Below are 25884 nucleotides of genomic sequence, written 5' to 3' on the forward strand. Positions count from 1 at the left end.
GGCTGATGGAATTCTTTTTTCATTCATTTTTCTTAATTTAATTTAATTTTTTTTCTTTAACAAAGAAAATTTTTTAATCATCTTTCTTCTAATTATATATATATACACATGTGTATACACATATACGCATATACGCATATAATTACATATATAGGATTATATAAATATGTTCACGTATATGTGGTTTTTTCTTTTTTTTCCATATGTACATTGTGTATCTAATCATCCAGGTGATGAAAACTCGTTTTTTTCCTTTATTTTCTTCTTTCCTTTTCTTTTTTTGTAATCTCCTTTGGTAAGGTTATTGCATTTTATCGTCTCCTTTTAAGTCGATTAAGTAGTTCGTTTTAAGTTTCGAGTTTAAAGTCAGTTAAGTGGGTAAAAGATGAACGGGAGGAGGGACGTGGAGACAAGTGTCGTTGCTCATTTTGCGTGCGACGAAATTATCTAAAGTTTTGATTAATTGATCGGATATCATTATTAGCTTAACTAACGTGAAATAATTAAGCTTACGATATCTTTTGAATAATAATGTTAATAATATTTACGATTTATAAAGAAGTTTTGAATGACAAATTATTCGATAATAATGATTAGATATTATTTCTTTCAATAAATATTTGAACATATGCTCTATAAATAGAAAATATTATTGAAGAAAATCAGATAAGATAAGTTTATTATAGCGTAAAAATAATATCGTGTATTGAGTTAAGATTTTTATGAAAGAACTCTCTATCAATGTTACGAATCAATTTTCGTTTATTTATATAAATAAAAAATATTATAATAATTGCGAAAAATTTGCGAGATGGTATTAAAAAAATATAAAAGAATATAATAAAAAATAAGTATAAAAAGTAACAATAAGGTTTATCGTGATAAAATTAAAGAAAGATTTTAAACAGTACAAGATATACACTTAAATTGTTTTTAAACAATATAGTTATTGAATATGGTATTTGAGAAATAATTGTAATTACGAATTAATTTGATGTTGCGGCAAATCTGCAGAATTTGAGAGGGAGATATATTATCGATCCTTTGTTAAAACGGAACTCGGCTAGTATTAGAGTCAGAGTAGAATACATATATCGTATGTAATACATAGGTTGAAGTAATCAAAAGACTTAAGGATCAGATTAAACGACTTGCATTAGCGTCGCCATTCTCGCGGGAAAACTTAAATGAGATTGTCGAGTGCTTGATCTTTAAGCGTAGTTTCAATTTCCAGAAGCCGTTCTTCTCCTCTAAGTTTTCGACAAGGTTGAAGGTATGTAGGACGAATTTCGACTCTCTCTCTCTCTCTCTCTCTCTCTCTCTCTCTCTCTCTCTCTCTCTTTCTCTCTCTCTCTCTGAACGACTTTCGTAAATGTACATACGTTCTAAATTCTAGAGAACTTAGAGAGTTATTTTAGTAAACAATGAAAGAGAAATAGAACCGTGTGATATGTACGAGATAGTTTCTATTATTACATTAATCATACGGATTATTAACTTTTTGAATGCTGAATAGTTCTGGCACAAGTAATCCGTGTGGATGGTACGTGCCTAGCGGTTTCGATTGTGGAGGTTGGAATACTTCTGCTAATGTGAACCTGTTGATTAAATACGTAAAGCGCAACTACTTAAATAATATAAGAAAGTTATTTTCGTATATTAATTATTTTATTAAAAACATTAAAATGTAAACCATATCTTAACTTGATATTATCTCAAAACAATCATCAATACATAAATCAATAATGTTGTTACCAAGCAACACACATATATACATCTCATACATTGATGATATCTTAAGCGCAAGAGAGATCGAAAAAGTTGATAAACGCATATATTATAATTCTCATTGATTATTTTCGTTAAACGCATATATATGCATTCTTTGCACTCAAAGGGTTAAGTACAATTAAATACAGATGTGCTTAGATATCTATCCGTCTATCTATTTATCTATCTATTTATAATATCTATATATTTTTCGATGCTTTCAATAATGATCTCTCTAATGTTACGATGAGAAAACATCATTACTGAATCACTTTCGAACAAATTGACTCTTAATGACGCGTAAATTGATTTAAACCGGCGAGCTTTATTTTGAACGTACAGAGGAAAAGTACAGTCAGTGAATTGAAGGATTTTCTAAAGTACTTACTTTCTCGACTGAGAGGATAGAAAGCATCGTGAGAAAGAAAGACGGAGAAGGGGTTCTCGTTCGAAGACTACTTCAAGATGCTAAAAACTTGAAGGGACAACGCTGATAGAAGAGGACGAACTCCCTTTCTCTCTTTCTCTTTTTCTCTTTCTATATTTCTCTTTCTCTCTCACTCTATCTCATTTTCTCACTCTCTCTCTCTCTCTCTTTCTCTTTCTTCGTCGACGTAGAGAGAAAGGGGGGTTTGGGAGGCGCCGGAGAGGAAGGGTGGTGTTTGAATAATTTCACTTCGTGCATTATTATAAGTGGCCCGCACCTGGCATCCTCTTAACGCCACGTGGAAAATTGTTTGAATATGAATCAGCCATTTCCCGTTTGTCGACGTGGATAGGATTTCACTGGTATTAAAATCCTCTTTCGGGAAGAGATTCTACGAGATATCGATTGGAAATTTCTTTATTTTTGATATACCTAAATACAACATAATCCTCTTTATTCATATTATACAAATAATTTATTTGGATCATTTATAAGAGGATTAATATGTTTAGTTTTACGATCTATCTATACGATCGATGAAAATTTAAATCATTAACGATAATTATGGAGATACGATATGAATTATGATAGAGCGTGTACATTTACATTTGTTGTCAAATTTCTCTCTCTCTCTCTCTCTCTCTCTCTCTTTCTCTTTATTTCTCTCCCTTTCTCCTCCTTCTCTTTAAATAAATATTTTTAATAAAGGAATTTACGTAGATTTTATGATATGATTCCTTTTTCAAAATGATAATATACCTACGTATGTATGTAGGTATATTATTTTAACTCGTTTACTTTCGTACGATGAATTTTATTTTAAGATTGTAAACATTAAAAGCACGAGTTTTTTCTATCTTTATTATCCAGAGTTTTAAATTCTATTTCGTAGAAACATAAAGTTACATAGAGAGAAATATTAGGTTTTATCGAAAGAAAACGATTTATTTTTCGATTCGTCCCGAACGAGTGGAATAAATTCGGTGGTGTGTCCTTACATAAAGCAATTTATTATTCTTACGGTGAATCGATTTCTCTTTTTCAATTTGCTCGATATGAGATCCTATCAGATAGTACTATTGTAAGAGCTGTAATGCTATTCCTTTTGACAAATGGCCAACGTATAGTCGTGATATTCTAAGAATAGGTGGAAGAACGAACGAAAGAAAGGTGGAAGAAAATTATATTATATAGCGTTATTATTATATTATATTATCGCGATACTTAAACGAATCATTTTCTTTTTCAATATTTATATCGTATTTATCCGTATTTATTGCGTTACTTATTATATATATAATAATATATATAATATGTATAATAATATATATAATAATTAATATATATATAATAATATATATAATAATTATATATAATATAACTTAATACAATTAATAAATTTAACTTATTTTTATTTCTTTCTGTTTTCTTTTTTTTTGTCTATCTTGATTCTATTTTCCAATCGATATATCGAAAACACGTACCATATTATTAACAAAATTAAAACTATAATAATAAATATATAATAATAAATATGTATATATAATAATATATATAATAATTATATATAATATAACTTAATATAATTAATGAATTCAATTTACTCTTTCATTTCTTTCTTTTCCATTTTTCTTTTTTCTTTTTTTTAACGAAATTAACATATTCATATACACGTATTCATATACATGCATTCATATGCACTTATGGTATATGCTAATTTTTACAAGCGTTATCTGCAAGTCCAATATATATATATATATATATATATATATATATATATATATATTTATTTATTTAAACTTAATTTCTATTGTAAAGTATTTAAAGTTAATTTCCGTTGTGAAGTAATTTTGTTTTCTTTTTTTTTCTTTACTTCTATCATTTATGCTATATAAAGTAAATAAGAAAACTAAAATAACATCAGTTTTACGAGAGAGAATTCGTTTAACGAATAAATTTCAATTTATCGTTACTACTGATCCTCATTAATCATTATTAAGAGTAACAGAAAAACACGTTCGCTTGTCGTGATCGAGTTTTTCGCTTTCTCTCAATTTTCTTCTTCTCCCCTGTTTACCGTTTCTTCTCTTCCTTTATATTCCCGTCGGCACGAACGATACTTGGTCACGAACAGATTTGCATTTCACGCTTTCGCACGTATACATATATACTATGTCCGTGATATAAGCAAGTAAGCAAGCAAGTAAGCAAGCAAGTAAGCGAGCAAGTAAGCGAGCAAGCAAGCGAGCAAGCAAGCTTCTCATAGTATGTTACTTGGCTGATGAAATTAGATGACCAAAGTCGTCGTCTCGAGCCAGTCAGCTAACTCTAATACTATTTTGTCGGTGTGAGACCTATAAGATTATACGCGATGATTTAAAATTCGTCTATGTGTGCGTGTATGTTTATGCGATGTGTCACCTTGCAGAATTACAAAATGTCGTTAGATCTCACGACTCTTATCTTTTAATTACAATATGTACACCTTCGTAAAAGATATTATATAATTTACCATGTTGTTTTTTGGAAACAAAATGGATATTTCATTTTTAAGTTAATATTATTATTGATACCAATTTGATAATTGAGAAAAATATGTATTGTTTCAAATATTAATATAGATTAAGGTTCATTCCTTCTATATTTCTATATTATATTCTGTATTATAATATAATTCATGATATAAATTCGTATTAATTAACAAAGTTTAAACTTGAAATTAATTAAAATTATATTTTATTAATATTAATAAAATAAAATTATATTTATTAATATTAATAAGAATTAATGAGAAGTATTTATTAAGTTTATTTATTGATTTGAATATATCATATAATTAATAATTTATGACGAACGGGCGTGTTTTCCTAATTTATAATCATTCATTGTTACTTATAGATAATTATTTATCTATTATATTTATTAAAGAATTTTTATTCATGAGAATTATTCGTTTAGGGAAGATCAACGATTGACTCATACTTAATTATATATATATATATATATACATACATATATACATATATACATTCGTATACATACAAAGATATATATATATATATATATATATATATATATATATATATTATATTATATATATTATATTATAGTATATGAAAGGACTCATGAGAAATTTTTCAATTTAAGAAGTTAAAGTACAAAGTACTTAAATAATTTGTTCTCTCTTACGCTTATCAACAAAGTGAAAGAGAGTAAGATGCCGAGAAGCCGACAACGGGATCGTTTGAGCGTGCTAAACCACCGAGGTTAAACCGCAGTCAGTCGTCACGGACGTATTCCGCAAGAACGAAGGCCAAGGGGGGTAAGAGGTGAACAGTGAACCCAATAGACAATGGGGGTGGTATCGTGGAATCGCGTCCTGGCACGCATTGTGCAGACCCCATAACGACGAGCGATTACGAGCGAACCCTCTTTCTCTCTCTTTTTTTCTTTCTTTCTCTTTCTCTCTCTCTCTCTCTCTCTCTCTCTCTCTCTCTGGCTCTCTGTCTCTCTCTCTCTTTTTCTTTCTCTCTTTTGCTTCGTTTCGTTTCATCGTAAGGGTCGGAAGGGTCTTAGGATCTCTTGAATTAAGCGACGATCTTTGCTTTCTACCATCTATATGTATCCTTGTCTTTCAAAAAGTGCTATCGTAAGAATTCCGCCTTTTGCTTGTTACTTGTTACTCGAACGTTTGCGAATTATTCGCCAACGTACGAAGATGAATTCGGTATTTCTTTTTTTTTTTTTTTTTTTAGGAAAGAACAGAATAAATTATTTGTTAAGTATCTTCCTACGAATAAATCACTATACGGATAGATCAAGATTTTCGTTAACCTTTAATGATTTCATATAGTTATACATATATTTAACATATAGTTTTCAAATGATAATATATGCTTATATTTAGACAGTGAAAATGAATGGTTCGTTTTTTGGTGATAGAATAAATAATCATTGTCTTTATACAGATAAGTTGAAATAATCTTGTGATAATGGAGTGTTGATAAAACAGGATTCTTTTTTTTTTTATACAACGTAGATACAAATTTTTAAAGAAACAATAGCCTGATAAAGAAGATGGCTGTTGGTTCATTTTTGAAGATACGGTGACGTTACAGACAACGAAAACGAATGGATGCTGTAAAAGGATCGAACTAGCCAGGATAAGGTGAACATCTTAGGAATATGTATCAGGGGTTATGGGAACATCCCAGAATCCGTCGTTTCAAAGTGGTGGATATCTGTGGAGACCATATATGGAATATGGCCGTCCGAAAAATCCTGATTCATAGCTTATAGGAAGTAACCGATACAGAAATTTATGGTTCTCTCTTTCTTTCCTCTTCGTGGTGTAACTTATGTCCCTTGTTTTCTTTTTCTTCCTTTTTTTTTCTTTAGTCTTTTTTTCTTTTTCTTCTCTTCTCTTCTCTTCTCTTTTCTTTTTCCTTTTCTTATCTTTTTCTTCAGTATTTTTACGGTAAGATCACGTTATCCGCTGTGCATGCGAATTGAACTTGCGAGCCATCGATGAATCTTGAAAATCAGGACTCTTGGGTGAATGTACGAGACTAGAAATTGAGAGAAAGAGAGAGAGAGAGAAAGAGAGAGAGAGAGAGAGAGAAAGAGAGAGAGAGAGAGAGAGAGAGAGAGAGAGAGAGAGAGAGAGAAAGAGAGAGAGAAAGAGAGAGATATGTATATTTCAGCTTGGATAGAGAACGATGACGACGGCGATCTTTTCGTGATCCTCTTGAAATGCTCGACTTTGCCGATCCTCCTAAAAAATTCTTCGATTTTTCCTCTCACATGTGAACGGTTATCAAGCTGTTGACGTCCTTTCGATCTCTTTCGTAGAAAAATTTTTACGTAGAATATCGCCTAGGAAAATATGCGAAAAATTCATCCAATCTTCCGTTGAGAAACCTATTTTCTTTTCTTTTTCTCTTTTTCTTTTTTTCCTTTTTTTCTTTTTTTTTTGAAGAAATGAAAAAAGCGATAAATTATTCTCATCCGATATTTTGTATCTGCGTTTTTTTTAATCTCACATGAAATAATCTCAAATGAGATCGGAATAAGAATAATTTTATGTTTAAAATGAAAAAAAAAAGAGAAAAAAGAAAACAAATAAAAAAAGGAAATACTTTTAAAACTGATAAAATCGTTGAAATGTTTCGAATGATACGGCATTTCGGTCTTTAGTCACTTATCAATCTTACTTCCAGTTGTAGAAAATCGATAGACTAAGGGATCCTGCTTATAATCGCAGGATATTCTATAATTTTAAAACTTTCCCCACAATGTGTCGGACCCTTCGTTCGTAAAGCCATAATTCGAAGTCCTGAATCTTGTAGATAGGACTGACCACGACTTAGTCCTGGCAGGACCTGCCAAGCCAGGATCACGTTTGATCCTTTCGGATATACGTGTCTCCAGCGCGTTTAACTTCTCCTTTGGAATTTTCCTTTACTTTCTCGCTGGAATAAGCAAAAAATTTTTTTTTGTATTCTATCGTTTTCGTATCTATATATCAAAGCAAAAAGTCAAACGTAGAAAAGGAAGAAGTGGAAGATAAATGGACGATGAAAATATTTTTCAAATTTGTTGCGTCAAAATCGTAATTGACGAAATGAGGAGAGAAATACGTATCATTCAAACGGTAGATAGATACATCGAATATAATAAATCATCAACAAAATATTTGTATACGAATTAAAACATATTGGCGCATCATTTGCCATTAACAGTCATTTTCTATCTCTCTCTCTCTCTCTTTCTCTCTCTTCTCCCTCTTTCTCTTTCTCTCTCTTTCTCTCTCCCTTTCTCTTTCTCTCTCTCTTCTCTCTCTCTCTCTCTCTCTCTCTCTCATTTACTCTATCTATGCATATCATACTGCTCCCATGGCGCGAGGAAGGTTAATTACAGTCGGTTGTTACGTTTATTTGTAATTTTCCGACAAATTATATCGCGAGTGTATACTCTCTCTCTCCCTCTGATTCCCTCCCACCCGCCCTCTCACCTTCCCACATCTCCCACCTTTATCATCACCATTATTACACCCCCAAAAAGGGTATTCCAATTTAGTTAGCCGCTCGGGAAATCTCATGCGGTAAAGTCGATGATGGATACGGAGCTTTGCGAGATAGGCGAAATATCAAAGAAGATGCGCTAGAAGGATGAAGAGAGAAAGAGAGAGAGAGAGAGAGAGGACAGTAAAAAGAAATAGAAAAGGATGAAAGGAATGAGTGTAAGAGGGAAAGGATAGAGTGCGTCTACGTTGAAGTTGTCGACGTTGCCTCGTTCTCTTAGATCTAATATTAGAAAGTGAAAATCGTGTATGAGAGAGATAGAGATACAGATAGAGATAGATAGAAGAGAGAGAGAGAGAGAGAGAGAGAGAGAGAGAGAGAGATAAACGAAGGACGAAGGAGAAGCTTAGGCAGATTCGTTTGCATAAGGACAAGGTGGTAGTGGTGGGTGGATGGGGTTGAAGGTGGTGGGGTGGAAGAGGGTTAGGTAGGTGTAGGTGAGATGAGAGAGAGTAGATCCGACGGTTCGACCGCAAACACCTCACGTAGCATCGCATAGATTAAAGTTCGTCCTATCGTGACCTTCCCGTGTGAAAGCACGTGCTGAAAACACACGGGAAATCTTGCGAGGTCGTCCAGGAAAATAGAGAAAGAAGATGCGTGTTAGAAAAGAGAGAAAAAGAAAGAGAGAGAGAGAGAGAGAAAAGAGAAAATTCGAAAAGAAGAAAATCAAATCACGAATGCATTCCCATATTCGTTCGTACTCTCTTTCCATTTTATTTTTCCATATTTTTCTATTTCTCTCTCTCTCTCTTTCTCTCTGTCTGTTTCTCTCTTTTTATTTCTCTCTCTCTCTCTCTCTCTCTCTCTCTCTTTCTCACTCTCTTTATTTCTCTCTCTCACTCTCTCTCTCTCTCTTTCATTCTTTCTTCTTTAATTTACAAAAGGTAAGACCACCGTATACTCTCCCTTCGTGACCCTTCTTTTTCTCTCCTTTTCCTTTTCCTTTTTTCTTTTTTCTTTTTTTTTTATAGAATTTCCTGTAGGTAAGTCAAAGGAGACGTTTCTTGGTGGATTTTTAATAAACTCTTTGATTTTGTATACCTTCGGTAAGAAGTTTTTTCTTAAGGATAAAACCTTCGTTCTTGATGATGTTGAAGGAAGAAGGTAAAAGGTTGGGGGGAAGAAACAAAAAAATAAAAGAACAAAAATGAGAAAAAGAAAAGAAAAGAAAAGAAACAAAAAGATGAAGAAGAAGGATGAAGGTGCACGTTCGAAGGAAACGTCTGTGAATTTCTAACGAAGGATTCGTATTCAGGACTCGTCGTTAGCGTTCTGCACGAATGCTTTTGTCTCTCTTGATTTTCATCCTCATGTCGGATATATTATATATGCATATGTATGTGTGTGAGAGTATATGTGTTTATTTTTTATCTCAATTAGATATCTAAGAAGTTTCTCGTATTTAAAACGATGCAGTTGAAGTATTTATTTACTTACTTATCCTTATTACTTATCTCGAAAAGTAACCGAAAAGAAATCTTTCATTTGACAGGAAAATCAATGATATTTAATTCGATTAATGAAAACGAACGTAATTATTATTGCAAGGGAATGGGAATCGGGGATTTCTCAAAGGCGATCGAGACGAAAGTTAGGATCGTTCTGTCGCGACGATTTGCTCTTTACCGTCCCTTTTCAAGGCCGAACGACCGCCAACAGACAATTTCACGGCCGTTAAATCCACACCTAGCGACAGAATGCAAAATACTCTTCTCTCTCTCTTTCTCTCTCTCTCTCTCTCTCTCTCTAACTCTCTTCCAGTCTCGAGACAATACGGAAGGGACAAACTTCAATTTCGTGGAAGTACGAGAGTACGATTAGTGAGAAGAGGAGAAGACGAAGATGAAGACGACGACGAAGAAGAAGAAGAAGAAGAAGAGGGGAAAGAGGTGTCTTTCTCTTTCTTTCTCTTTCTCTCCCTCGAGATGAGCTCAACTCGAAAAGCCGGTGCTTTTAATTTAATGACGAGAATTCTGGCTTACTTTTACGATCGTGATTCATCAAAGGCGGCGTCTATGGTGCGGCCTTTTAACACGACATTAAATGCGTCTCTCGTGAAGCGTCACGAAGGAACGTCGATGATACGACTAGGAGAATCTGTCGTCATCACCGAGGGTTATGTCTTCCTCGCTATAGTAATTTCGGTAGGTTCGAGAGTGCCTAGTTCAACCCCTTAAACTCCCTATTTTATCATTTATTGCTACGCGTCATTTCGTCCGGAACGTTAATTGTCATTTTATAAACGAGTTTATGTCGTTTAAAGCAACGAAAATATATATAAAAAAATATTCCTGATCAAGAATAGACCAGAAAAAATAATTTAAAATATTTTGATACCAATAATCATGTTTAAATAATGTGAAAAAAGATTGATAATTAATTTTCTTAATGAATTCTCACCGATACGCGAACGATCACTCTTTGAATTGAATGTAGAGATCGAGAAGATCTATCTCGATTTGGACATTATGTTTGAAGGGTCGACGATGTGGTGCGTCGCGACGCCAAAGGCCGTAAACGTGTGTGAGAATTGGAGGGGAGGACCACACGGCCGTAATTTTCAATCGTAAAAGAGAAAGGGAGAGAGTAAGAGAGAGAAAGAGAAGAAGAGAGAGAGAGAGAGAGAGAGAGAGAAGTCGTTATCATTTTACTGACCTTAAATGGCCGCCACCGAATATTTAAGGGTCGTAAGGATCGAATATAGCGTAGAGTTGCATTATCGTCTGTCCCGATACTGGCGTATTCTAACTGAAAGCACCACTTGCGTGACACGCGCGCCCGCATCCGCATGTGTATGTGTGTGTGTGTGTACGTACGTACGTATGTATGTATAGGTTGCGTATAGAGAGAAACGAGACTTTGTGAAAAAATGTAATAGAACGTTCGCTTTGAACTTGGAAATGTTCACGCACGCGAGAATCTTATAATCGGACTAGTAGTATGGCACTTTTTCAAACGCCATTCTTTTCTCTATCGTTCTCTCTTTGCCCGCTCATTAAACATTGTTTTAGAAAAAGCCCTTGCCGCTCGGCAGTAATCGCAGCGTATAAACTCTGTCCTTTTATATCGTCGACGTTAGTTAACCATGGAAAGCATGAACGACGAGGAACTCCATTACGATATGAGAAAGATAGAGAAAGGGACAGTAAGTACTTAAATCATTCTCTCTATAGAATTATATTTTGTGATATAAATATATTAAACGATTGAAATCTTTCGTTAAATTTCATTTCTAATGGCTTTATCGTAATTTATTGTTATTACGTACGAGAAAATAAAAATCATTCTGATTACTTTGAACGTTAATAAAACAGATAAATATTATAGTAATCAGAAAATAATTATTCTCAATGTTTCCTATGTATATATATATATATATATATATATATATATATATATATATCTACGTATATAGAATGTTTTATATTTTTATTATATAGCCGTAAAATTCAAGTTGAGCGAGTGGTTTAATCTCATGCTTTTTTTTCCTCCTTTTTTTTTCTTTTTTTTTCTTTTGTCAACTACGAGAAGGAGAAGGACAACAGCATGAAAACGATAGAAACAATGTCCCTCGATCTTTTCTCTCTTTCTCTCTACTTGTCCCTTCCTTCTTTTCCCTTTCTTCTTTTATTCGCTCCCTCGGTAACTATATCGTTTTCTCGCTTAAGCACGCGAGAATGCGAACGACGACACAGCCCTCGTGTACAGGGTATTTTTCCCTCTCTCTCTCTCTCTCTTTCTCTCTTTTTATCACACACATACACTTTTTCCTACCACTTGAATCTATATATGTATATATAATATGCATGTATGCGTGGTAATATTACACATTTATGCAAGGAACTAAACGGATGCACATACTTATGTTCGCTGTTAAAAATCATGGCTCTGCTGCAATCTTCCTATGCATACATTTTTAAGTTTTTTACAATTTCATTTTCTAGGTGCTACGATAAGTTAAGAAAGTATCATAAGTGGATTCCTCGTGACTTAATAAAATCATAAACGGTTGATTGTCACGCGGCAAGTTTCGTGATTAAAATTCATTCATATCTTAACGTGTTTAGATAATTCGAGAAACTTGTCATCGTTATCTCTCTCTCTCTCTCTTTCTCTCTCTCTCTTTCTCTCTCTCTCTCTCTCTGTCGAGTATAGTATGGTAATGAAATTCTCTATAAAACTAAACGGAGTGGTTCAAGGTAATTATATTAATACTTTATGAGACGATGAAAGTTAAAGAAAAATTCGTATTAGAGATAAGTGTTATCACAACGATCCTTTTTCTTTTAATTCATACGGAATTTGTTAAATAAATTTTCATTTCATATCTCGCACGAAGTTTCGAAGATATTTAAGTTGCTAAAGTGCATAGTAATACACTATATTATATTTTACGATTGGTCGATAAAGGCAGACGTACGTTTATACTTACTCGCGTAGCCATTGCGATAAATCGTAAATAATATTTCTTATCACGAGAGAAAAAGTGAAAGAAAGTGCGGGAGAGAGAGAGAGAGAGAGAGAGAGAGAGAGAGAGAGAGAGAGAGAGAGAGAGAGAGAGAGAGAGAGAGAGAGAGAGAGAGATAGTAAGATAGATACATAGATAGAGAAAGAGAAAAAGAGAGAAAGAGAGAGAAAGGGAGAGAAATTCTATGTGATCTAGGAGAAGGAGAGAAATGGAGAAAGGTCTGATCCTCGGCACGCACTTAAGCTTGCGCTCCAAGTATCCACCTCATGCTTTAGGTCGCCGCGGGATCGGCCCTCCTTTCTCCTCGATATAATGCTCACGAAATGGTCGTTTTAGTATGATATACGTATCACTTACGTGCCGCGATAATGAAAAGATTTGCCGGTTCCCGTTTATGACTTCCGCGATGGTCTAACGGTAATAGAAAAGATTTCATACTCATACTTTTTGTTCTTTCTATTTCCATTAAGATTTTTATTCTTTTTTCTCTCGAGATTTTATTTTAAATTAAAAAAAGTTTTTATTTTAACATGAAGAAATAGAGATAAATAGATAGATAGATAAAGAGTGAGAGAGAGAGAGAGAGAGAGAGAGAGAAAGAGAGAGAAAAAGAAAGAAGAAGATGCCCTCTTTTCTTTTTTTTATCTTTTTTCTTTAAACATAATTTTTAAGTAGTATTATGTAAGATTGTTAATAATATTTATTTAGATAAATTAATCGACTTAAACGTAGAAAATGTTTTGTTCCGAAAGAGAAATGCTTTTCTTGCGTCGGAACAAGAAAAAAGGAAAAAGAAAAAGATTTGTAGAAAAAATTTTGCTTGTATTACAAAGCATTAGACTATTTCGATAGATTATTATTATTTAGATTAGATTTAGATTAGATTTATAAAATTTATTTGAACGTATTAATTAAATTATATGTAGAAATTTCCATTCTTAAGAGGAAAATGCCTTTTCTTCTTAAAAAAAAAAAAGAAAAAAAGAAAGGAAAGATAAGAGAGAAAATGAAAAGATTTGCAGAAAATCGTCTGGTATTACAGGATCGTTGAACTGTTTCAAAGAAAGATTTTTGATAATAATTAATTAAAAACAATTAATAGAATTAAATGTATGAAAGAAGAACGGTGGAAGGTACTAGAATCCTTCTTCATCTTTCATCTCCTTTTCTTTCTCATCTTGGCGTTCCTCCTTGTCGTAACGAGCTCGACCTTTTTGAGAAGGAAAAAAGAATGGAATTCGTTGAATTTCCAGTACGGAATTTTTTAATACGCCTGTATAACCGTCGCGATGGTAACAGGGCTTCGGCAAAAAGAATAGCGTAATCCTGACTACGACGAAAAAGAAACGAAAGAGAGAGAGAGAGAGAGAGAGAGAGAGAGAGAGAGAGAGAGAGAGTGTTGAGTTTCGATAAAGAAGAACTTCCTTGGGAAATGCTTTTTTGACCAAGAGAACACTCTTTTACAAACTTCTCGAAGAAATTTTTTTCTCTTTTATTGAGGGTATACCGTACAGTGTCGTATTATGAACGGGAGAGTAATTTACGATGTTAGATTTTTAGGATTTATATTTTATATATATATAAGAAAAACTTCATCTGAAAACTATTTTTTTTTTATATATATAATATAAAAAGATTTACTTATCAGAGAAAATGCATAGATATTAATTGAAAATAAAATATGTTAGTTTTTAGGATGTGTGTGTGTGTGTGTATATATAATACTTTATTACGTGCAGTATACTTTTTATAAAAAGATCTACTTATATTTATTTATTAAATTTATTTCTTATATACAGTATAAAAAGATCTACTTATCGGCAAAAAATGCGTAGATATTATTTGAAAAAAAAAAAATAAAAAAAGGTACATATTATTTTTTTCTTTAACAGCAAAATATTATATTCACATCAATTTAAAAGAGATTTTCTTTACGGAATCGTCGAAAAAAATTCGATTGTTAATGATCAAGATTAAGAAGCAAATTATGTACGACGTTATTTATTGTGAATGATCGATCTTACTATTAGAAAATTGGTTATCCTGTTTTGACATTTTTGTCGTAACTCGTATCTTCTGATCCTGAGAGAAAGAAGAAAATTTCGACATTAAAAGCTCATCGTCGCTTTGGCTAATCTCTCTTTCTCTCTCTTTTTTCTCTCTCTTTTTGCGTTAGAATACGTGACGCCACATTTTTCTTCGGTCTATTTAAAGTAAACATAACATTCTGTACGAGATTTCGCGCGCGTAAAAACCATCGAGCATGAGCGCCATTGATCCTTGTCGTCCTTTCACGTTTATCTTTTCTCTCTTGTTCTTTCTTTTTCTTTTTTTTTTATTTTTATTTATTACTACTATTATTATTATTTTGTTTTCTTTCTTTTTTCTCTCGATCCTCTACTTCGATGCGTTCTTTTACTTTTTTCTTTTTTTCCTTACTTCTTTCTTTCTTTTATTCTTTCTCTCTCTTTTTATTTTTTTTTTTTTTTTTTTTTTATTTATTTTTGTGTCTCTACGCACGATTTCACGAGACGAGTCGAAATAAATTCTCTTTCTTTTTTTTATTTCTTTTTTCGACAAAACGAAAGAAGAAAAGGAATGGAGGAAAGTATGTAACGAAAATAAAGCTCAGCAAAAAGGACACGATGGAATATTCGAGCAACGGGTACGTTTTCTCGTTCATCGCTCACACGTAATATTCGTCTTGTTCCTTTTCTCGTACCGCAACGATACGAGAACTCTGTTCACTTGCGAACGACCTCATTCTAACTCCACACGCGTCCTTTCCTTCGAGCAATTTGCCGACTGAAAATCGTCTCCCCTTTTCTTCCCCCGGCCTACCCTTTATAACCTTTCTTCGATTTTCTTTCGTTGAATTATAATTTTATTTTCATCGATGTACTTTTGTTTTCTTTTTTTTTTTATTCATGACAAAATTATCCCAACATGTGATCATCGAACGGTATATAAACAATTTTTTTTTTTAATTACTATTATTATTTTTAAACGAAGTATTTTTTTTTTATTTTTTTTTTCTTTAAAGAAAAAGGAAAGTATTCGTGAAATTTATCGCTCTTATAATTAATCTTTTAATTTTTCTCTAATAAATCATAAAAAGAAGAGAATAAAAATATACAAATGGTAATAATTAAGATTGAGAAAAGAAAAAAAAGGACTTAAGGAAAACAAAAAAAGAAAAAAGATAGAAAAAAGTAGAAAGACTATATCCTTCTTGAATTAATCACGTCTGCTTTGACATTTTAGATTATTAGCGAGAGGGTTAAGAGGTACGGGGAACATTAACTATGCTTTTAACAATAAGCCACGGGAGTCTGGAGATCATTGTGGTAACGTGCCATCAAGGAAGGCTTCTTCTTGCACTTATGCGGCCTGCCAACCCAGACGAGGCAACTTTTAGAAAGTAATTGCGCCTGAGCGTGCTCGACTTTGAGCCTCGAAGAGCTAGCCGATAATGGAATCTTGTCTTTCCGTTTCTTCTTTCCGTTTCTTCCATCTTTTCTCTTTTCTCTTGCGTTTAATGCAAGAAGAGGAAGGAAACAAAAAAAAGCAAACACAAAAAAGACGCTGAATTCATCATAAACGGACTGACATCCTTATTTCATCGTTTGAATTCTCTCGCTTCTAAATACACGTAATAATATCCATGCACTTATTTATCAATCTCGATATCGGAGTTTCTAGTCTGCCAAGTCCGCAGATTAGTCTTTGATCGATGTCTTGAAGCAGAGATTAAACTTTGACCCAGTCTCGTCCGGTCTTCCTCAAAGTTACGAGCAAAGTTAAGTTTTGGTATATCTTCGAAAGGATTACGAATTCTAAATCGTTAACATACTTGACACGTAGAGATACAACGTATCTGTAGAATATTATTTTATCGATTGATAATTATTATTATTATTATTACTATTATAATTATTATTATTATAGTAAATTAATTAAGTATCTATCCAATATCAGATAATACAATGATACAATTTATTAATGAATGATTTGTTGTTGTTCAAAGTGTTTTATTTATTCAAATTTTTACAATCGTACGATAAATAAACACGAAGAAAAACACGAATACGGAGAGATACGTAACAATTTTCGTCTTAAAAAAAAATCTTCATCGAAAAAAGAATCCTTTATTTTGATCTTATTCCATTGATAGATGGAATAAGTTCCATGTTTTTATAAAATACTCGTGTATAAGATTTTATAAAATACGTGCGCAGATGTGCTACAGAATATAATAGAGTATAATTTATTAGAATTGTCAGTGAACGAATTTGTAACATAAAAAAATATTTTGTTTATTTCAATTTTCACACTTATTTAATTTAACAAATAGACATAAAAGATAATGAATTTATCGAAACTTCGATATTTATTCGATCAATATTTTTATTAATTAATGGTAAATATTTTGTAAATTAAATGAATGAATATTTATTAGTATTTATAATAAAATATCAGTACGTAAATGATCAGTATAAATAATTAATTGTCGGCGTTGAGTATGTGTTTATCATAAATATTGACCATCTGTTTAAAATACTGACGAATTATTACATTTATAAATATTTTCATAAGAATATCGCATTTTCTTTTTTCGTTTTTTTATATTAATAAATCTAATACTTATCACATTTATTATAAATACTGACAATTTATTAAAAATACCAATTAATAATCTTTAACAATAAATAACAGTGATAAAACATATCGAATCTTGAAAGAAAGATAGAAAAGGAAAAAGAAAATATGCAAAGGAAAAATAGATACACACAGATTACTGTTTTCGTTCAACGTAGCTCTTGAACTTTTCTTTGTTGGTATTCGAATCTTTCAACTAATTTTAACGTTACTTTAAATATTATTTACAAGAAAAAAAAGAGAAAAAAGAAAATAATTGCTAACTATATAGAATACAAATTTATTTTTATATTTTATTATACAAATTTTTATCTAAATTGTAAACCATTGAATAACATACATACAGACGTCTATATATATATAAAATAAATATATATATATAATATATATATATGTATATAAATATATAAATATATGAATATATATAATATATATATATATATATATATATATATATATATATATATATATATATATATAACATATGTCAGGATGATTTTCATATCAAAGAAAATTTTAATCAAAGATCCCTTATTCTCTTCTGTTTATTTCATTGATAAATTTTTCGTTAGATAGTCGCACGTGCTAGTCGTAGAATATTTCATCAAGGTGGTTAGAATATTGGGGATGACGGACGCGCACTTAGTCGGACGTAATGTAGGTACATTATACGTTGCACGAAGGCAATAACTGTCTCCGTATGTTAACCATTCTCCACTACTCTAGTGTGCATCCTCGGATAGTCCTCCTCAGGGACATCGTCCTATCCAACGACGATGACGTCGGCTTTTCCGCGTTTATTCACAATATACATACGTGCATATACACAAGAACTGTTTCGAGTGGGCTGGCTAAATGATTCTTCGTGTCCGCACATATTTCGCCGATTAATCGTTTGCGAACATTCTCAAACTGAGAAACTTATCAAAGCATTTATGTGTTTCCGCATCTCGCCAAGCAAAGTTTTCCATTTCTTTTCACTCATCATCTTTCTCTCTTTTTTTTTTCTTTTTTAAGTTTCTTCACTCGGTTGATTTCTCTTTCCTTCTCTTTCTCTTTCTTTCACTCTGTCTCTTTCTCTCTCTCTCTTTCTCTCTTTCTCTCTTTCTCTTTCTTTCACTCTTTTTCTCTTTTTTTCTCAAAGAAGACGAGGATGATGAAGGCTTTTAACGATCGTTCTCCACTTTCAACCAGCACGTACACCAGACGAGTTCCTTCTCGTTCTCGAGAAGAGAACGCATTTCCTTCGAGAGTTCTCCCAGAAGAATTCTCTCTTCTCACTTTCTCTCTTTCTTCCTTTTTTTCTTTCCTTCCCTTCTTTCTTCCATTCTTTCTTTCTTTCTTTATTTATTTATTTCTGTCTTTCTTCCTTTCTTTCTTTCTTTCTTTTTCTCTTTCTCTCTTTCTTCCTTCTTTTCTTTCTTTCCTTTCTTTCTTTCCTTCTTTCTTTCTTTTTCTCGTCTCTTCTCTGGTTTCTCTTTCATTACTAATTTCGTCTAAAAAGCGAAAATGATTCCGTTCTATTTAGTGTTTCGTCTGAATGTTATTTTTTTCTTTTTTTGTCTCTCTCTCTCTCTCTCTCTCTCACCTTTTCTCTTTTTAAAATATTGTATTTCTATTACTTTTTGTTTTGTTCGATATTAACGGATCGATAAAAATTCGTTTCATGATTCATATTTATAAAGAAAAAATATTTCTTCTTTAGTTTTCATGTCATCGACTAAAAATGTAAGAAAAATTTATCGTCGCAATTCGATATTTACGATTATGTCAAATAAGATCCGGGATTTTCTTTTGATTATTTAATAACGACAAAATTTATTATTCTTTTGAAGAAAATTTTTAAAGTCGAAGTGCAAGTACCAGGTGTTTTCTCTTGGACAAATGTCCTGTTAACAGTCCCGTTCTCTCTTTCTCTCTATCTTACTCTCTCTCTCTCTCTCTCTCTCTCTCTCTTTCTCTCTTTCTTTCTAATTATGACTGACCCTTTAAACATCTTGAAGTTCGCCATCTGTTCGACATACGTCTTAGAAAAATATTCGCGTACTCTTCTCTCACTACTTGTACCCATATTCGTCTCTCTCTTTCTCTCTTTCTCTCTCTCTCTCTCTCTTCCTCTCGCGAAAGGAAGCAAAAATTAAATAAACCATCCGTAGAATGGAGAAGATGAAAAAACAAAAAGGAAAAAAAGAAAGAACAAAAAAAATGGATTTCGTCAGGAATCACTCGTCCAAATCTTTACGAAAGATATATTACGATCTTTACTGACGTCTTTTACTGCTTTAAATATTCACGTTACTTCCGTTTTCCCTTTCAAAAATATTTATTATCATATCACTTTTATGCTCTTTTGACGATCCGAACAAAAAAATTCTTTCCCTAGTTCGATATATTTTTAGTAATTTATTTATTTTCTTTGTTTTATTTTTTTCCCTTCTTTTCTTTATTTTTTCTCTTTTTACCATTAATTGTCAGTATTCGTAATTTGACACGTAAAGACAATCGATATCGAAAAAAGATCGTTGATATTATTCTTTCATCGAGTCATCCAAATAAAAATAATGGTTTAATCTTTTTTTTTTGTTTTTTCCGTACAATTAAACATTTAACATTTAATGATGAATTTAATAATAAATTAATACGGTTTGATTTAATACGGTATGATTTATTAACAAAAAAAAAAGAAAAATAAAATGATTATTTACATTGTTTAATATAAAAAAGAAAAAAGTATTTGATTCTCGCGACGAGAATTTCATTAAAGGGTCACACACATACACGCGTGCGCACATATACACACATACACATACACACACCCTATGAACGTTCAACCGATAAAACGATACTTTCTCCTTCGCTTTTAGACTTTTTCAATTTGAAGCAATTAGCTACTAATTGATTTTAACTGTAAATCTGCGAATGGTGAAGCTTTTTTTTTCCTTTTTTTTTCTTCTACAAGGACAGAAGGTTTTAGTGTAAAGGGAGGGATTGCGGTTTTGAGCGAGAGTCAAGCAGAGTTTGCGGACGGAAGCAGTTGTTACCGATAAATTTCGTAGGAAGCCGAGCCCTTCTTTTTCCCTCTCTCTCTCTCTCCCTCTCTCTCTCTCTCTCTCATTTGTTCCTCACGTTAATGAGACCGGATCGTAAGCGTACAACCATCTGTCACACTCCTCCCGCACAATTTCCTTTGTGTTTTTCAAACTCCTTTTCCTTTCTTAGCCTTTCGTAATGATTAATGTTTTTGAGCGTCACAAATTTGCGATGAAAGAAAAAAAAGAAAAAGAAAGAAAAAAAAAAGGGGAAGAAAATCATAGCTTTTGAACTTTTCCTTTGTTGGCGTTCGAATCCTCCAACTAATTTTAACATTACTCCAAAGATTATTTATATGGAAAAGAAAAGAAAAAATGAAGAGAAAAAAAGAAAAAACAAGAAAAAAATTGCTAGCTACATAGAATAGAATTTTATTGATAATTTTTATATAAATCGTAAACCATCGAGTAAAGCACAGTCGTGTACATGATATCGATTTAAAAAAATCGGTTTAAAACGTCATATTTTCGTTTCATGTTCGGTTTGATTCTCCAGCGAATTGATTTTCTTAATGATCTTGACTGAAAAAAAATTCAATATAGTATAAAATATTTATTAATTATTCCTTTTTCTTCTTTTTCTTTTTCTTTCTTTTCTTTTTTTTTTATAAGAATGAGATATTATATTTACCGCATCTCAAATAGGCGATACAAATTTCGCCAGTATCACAGTCTTCATCCTTCCTACAAAATGCTTTTGCCTTGCTATCCCAAATTTCGCGTTTTCGTTTGTCCGGGATATGAAAGGATATTACCTCGGGTTCTCCAGACTGTATTTGTAAATTATTTTTTTTTATCCGTTAAAAATTCGTCAATTCTATATACAATTTTTTTTTGTATCCGAAACAAATTCGAGTTTCGATATATCTATCGGAAGACATCAAACGAAACCGATAATACACATATAAGTTGATGATGATAAAAGATAATTACTCACGGAGTCGTTGCTTTCGTCTTCCAAATGAATGACGTGTATCTCCGGTTCCTCCTGCGACTGAACGATCAAGGGGAATTAAAATTGTATCTTGATTCACGAATAATTTCCGAACTACGTGTTTTCCTGGCAATACCAATCGGTATCTTCGTACCTTTTCCTCAACGATGCATCTGGTAGTCATGGCGATATGAATTAATATTAAGAAGATGAAAACTTCGGTAGATCTCATTTTTCCTTTTCTTTTTTTCTTTTTTTGGTCGTCTTTCAAAAGAAAAGAAGCAACAGAAATTAAAAGTAAAATAGTTCGTCGAAGTTGAAGTAAATGTGCTTCACGCGTTACTTATATATGCCACTTGAGACCACTAAAATTCGAAAACGAATTGAATGATTGAAATTGCATGATAACAGTCCTTTAAAAATTCTTCCTTTTTTTTTTTGCTTTATCTTTTTCAAGGAAATTGTTTTCAACGATAGTGCGTACTAATGGAGTTATTTTTTCTTATTTTTTCTTTTTCTTCTTGTGTTGGGTCGAAGATGCATTTAATTACATAGCATGATCTCATTTGAGATATTTATTCGTTTTACCAAGGTTTCAGGAGAAGATATGAAGAATCCGTTTCTCTGTCTCCCTCTCTCTCTCTCTCTCTCTCTCACTCTCTCTCTCTCTCTCTCTCTCTCTCTCTCTCTCTCTTTTCTATTTTCCATGCTATACAGACACTATACCAGATATATTGCAAATTGGCAGACATAAAACCTTCCGTCCGTTTGGGTTTTCACTTACTGGCTTGGACTCGTTTATCTAAATTGAAAAACGTAGTGACATCTCATAAAATCTATCGAGTTTTCTCAAATATCTTCCTTCTTTTCTTATCTTCGCTTAGTTTCTTCGAACGTTCCAACGTTCTTTTGAGTTTTTACTTTTTAAAATTGTCTCTTGGAGTGAATACTATTTCTATTTTTTGCTCCTCTATGGTGAACAGATACGTACATAAACAAAATTTTTCATTACTTTTTCGTTCTCGATTGAAGAAAATATTTATGGAAGATTAATCGAAAAAAAAATAAAATCTGTTATTACTATAGATGATTAAAAAAGGGGCGAGGATTTCGTAGATAAACAAACAATTCAAAACACATTGAATAACTCGTCGCAATACTATTTCTTTTTCTTTTTTTTGCCCATATTGAATAGATACATACGTAAAAAATCTTTTTTTCTTTTTTTCCTTTTTCAATCTCAAGCGAAGAAAATATTTATCGAAGATTAATCTAAAAAGAAAATATAATATGCGTTACTATTATAAAAATAAGTAGGAGAATTTCGTAGATAGATAAATAATTCAATACACGTCGAACAACTCATCACAAGAGACGACAAGCATAGTTAAAGTCCTCCTGTACTCTGTTGGGTATATTAGAAGGCAACATCCTTATAATTGTCTGCGCGAATACTGAGAATACGTGTACGATAGCTTGTTTGCATGCTCGTACTAAAGTTGTCGAAGCTGTTCTCGCAGATGGCTCGGAAATCCTTCGGCGGATAGTGTCGACGTGACCGGAGGTCCTTTGTTCGCTTGATTATCGAACACTATGGAAAGTACTCATTAGGTTAGCAAATAGAGCTTGAATACTCGAGAACGTTAGAATGCGAGACCCCGAAGGTAACGATAAGTGTTCGCTCGTTAGGTTTACGATATATCCTTTGAAATATGCATAACTTCTCTGATTCTGTGACAGCTTTACTTTGTTCATTATAATTGCGACTAATTTGTTTGAAAATGTTTGTATTTCTTGTTCGATCAAAATTAGTATGTTTGAACTCGTTGTTTTGCCTTTTCTCAATCTCGATTATTGCGTAAACGATTTAACTTGATTAAAATGATATTTTCTTTTTCATTTTCATTTTCATTTTATTTTATTTTGTTATATATTATTTTACTAATTTAATTTCATACTTATATTTTATGCATTATTTTATTTTCAACAAAAAATGGAATTAAATTTCAACGTTTTTTGCGTATGATGTTCTAATAATTAAACAATTAATCGATTCGATAGAACTTGAATATATATATATATATATATATGTTTCATGCTTATATGAAATTTAAAAAAATAGAGATCCTGATAAAAATATAGTAGGGTCGCCATGTATCCTGAAGCTATTTATTCCTCGTTTAAAGATCAGGGTAGCTTATCGGATGACTTATTGTGCGTTCGATCTTACGACCCTTGTGTTCGATCTAAAATCGTTGAGAAAGTTGACTTGTGGTGGTTCGAGTTACATGCGCTGGTACTTGACAAAGATGGAATAGAAGCGATGTAGAGGAGAAAGAAAGAGAGAAAGAAAGAGAGAAAGAAAGGGAGATAGTTTCGGTGTGTCCGGGGTTGACTTGGTTAATCCGTCTAATCTAGAAAGAATTTAACTGGTGAAGTGGTGCACGAAAAGGGTCAAACGATCCTTAACACAATACGTCGTCCACGTCTTCTTCTTCGTCTTCTTCGTCGTCCTCGCGCTAAATCGCGCGCTAAACGTTTGTCTTTGGTACGTGCAAAAATAAAACAAACTTAAAGCCTCAAAGAATTCGTTAAGATCGTTCGTCACTCGTGTATATTTAGATACACGAGACACTATGTATATATTCCCTTCGATCTTTTTCTTATTTCTTCGTTTTAATGTGAACGGGAATTAATTTTTACGTACCTTTTATCTTATATATTAACGTCATTTTATTCATCGTTTAATTTTTCATTTATCGAAATGTTATAATCAGAAAGAAAGAAAAAAAAAGGAAGAGAGAAAAAATCATATCGCAGTGATCTTTTTTAAAGATGCGTGTAATATGTAATATATACGTTTTAGTAGGGTACGAGAAGGGTCGTGGGAAAGTGCCATAATCGTGCCGATTATCTCCCCATTCGTAAAGATAAAGACCAGCATTTCAGGAGATATACCTATTCACTCGCGGAAGGACCAAATCGATCGGTGAAAAGACCGTAGATGTAATCTTATCGTTAGATTTAATGCGGGATCGAATAGTTATTAAAAGATCAACGACCTCTTCTATTTAACATCAGGATCAAATATTAAAGTGGTGATGATAGAACTTATTAGAAAATATCGTTCAGATTATCTTTAAAACCGATCTCATTTTACATCGTAGGTAAGTACCACCATAGTACACACACACACATACATATATACACATATACATATACATATTGAAGAGAATAAAGTCCTCTTTACGAAATGATTCTCGTACCTATCTATTTCTTTCTTTCTTTTTTTCCTTTTTCTTTTTTCTGAAAAAGGCAAGGTCTTTTTGTTTTTATTTATATTCTCGTTAATGACGGACAGTACTTGACGTTACCCTTTGTTTAGGAAAACTTTGAGATAATGTATCTCAGAGAGTAGTAGTCGACAGTCTTTGTCACTTTTTGAAAACAAACATATTCCCCTACTCTTTTAAACCTTTCGAGACCCTCTATCTATCTTTCTATTTCTCTTTCTCACTTTCTCTTTCTCTCTTTCTTTCTTTCTCTTTTACCAAATATAGACTAATTTCGACAAGCATCCATCCCTACCTCCAAGAAGACCCAAGGGAGCAATAAGGGTGAGAAGACCGACGGAAAACGTTTGCCGGTGCTTTGCCATTGAATTCTATCCATTTATCCCAGACCGCAGTGCGGTACCGCAAAACTTGGAATTTTCCCACATGGCGCACGTGGCCGGCCATATCAGAAGCTATCTTTTCTCTCTTTCTTACTTACATCTCTCTCTCTCTCTCTCTCTCTCTGTTTCTGTTTCTGTTTCTATACCTCTCTTTTTCTTTCTCCCTTTCGACGCGATCGGTGTCACGCTAGCACGCGCAGAGAGGGTGCTTAAATAACCGTAAATTTTCGGCATCTTCCACTATTCTCTCTCTCCCTCTTTCTCTCTCTCTCTTTCTTTTTCTCCAATTTACCCTTATACAAACGGTCGTAAGCGTGCAAAATTAGCTTCATGATTCGTCGCACCTCTTGTTTCGAGTTTCACGCAGAGATTTCTCTTGCCTTACATTGTTTCCTTACGTTTCTATCCATTATTCGTTATACGTTATAGAGAATTTTGGTACGATTTTATTTTTTTAATTTTTCTTCCCTCCTCAACGATTACAAGCGCTTATTTATTTATTTATTATTATTATTATTTTTTTTTTTTTATATATTTAAGAGAGAAAGAATTAAAGAAAAATATATAAAGAAGGAAGAACGTTGTTGATATGTTTCAACGTATTGTGAAATTAGTACTTTTAAAAAATAACAGATATTATCATATTAGATATATAAGAATGCTGATATAATTTAAATGTGTTAATTAAAGCGTAAGAAATAAGTTGCATGATTAATTTTTTTTTTATACGAAAGCGATTATTTAAGTTTTAAACTGATAGAAATTCGTTATATCT

At 32.3% G+C, this 25884-nt stretch overlaps 2 protein-coding genes across 3 annotated transcripts in view; one reads left to right on the forward strand and one right to left on the reverse strand.

Moving 5' to 3' along the window:
• Positions 1-25884, forward strand: part of LOC124425104 (kinesin-like protein CG14535) — a 256470-nt gene that overhangs the window by 30746 nt on the left and 199840 nt on the right. The gene's annotated exons all lie outside the window — the stretch shown is intronic.
• Positions 20848-21762, reverse strand: LOC124425107. Its single transcript, XM_046964986.1, has 4 exons — positions 21588-21762; positions 21437-21493; positions 21131-21269; positions 20848-21021 (listed from the first exon to the last, which is right to left on the reverse strand). Exons 1-4 carry the CDS (start codon positions 21663-21665, stop codon positions 20960-20962), a joined length of 336 nt encoding a protein of 111 aa, XP_046820942.1. The 5' UTR covers positions 21666-21762; the 3' UTR covers positions 20848-20959.

This window comes from Vespa crabro, chromosome 6 (genome assembly GCF_910589235.1).
Source record: "Vespa crabro chromosome 6, iyVesCrab1.2, whole genome shotgun sequence".
NCBI classification, from domain to species: Eukaryota; Metazoa; Arthropoda; class Insecta; order Hymenoptera; family Vespidae; genus Vespa; species Vespa crabro.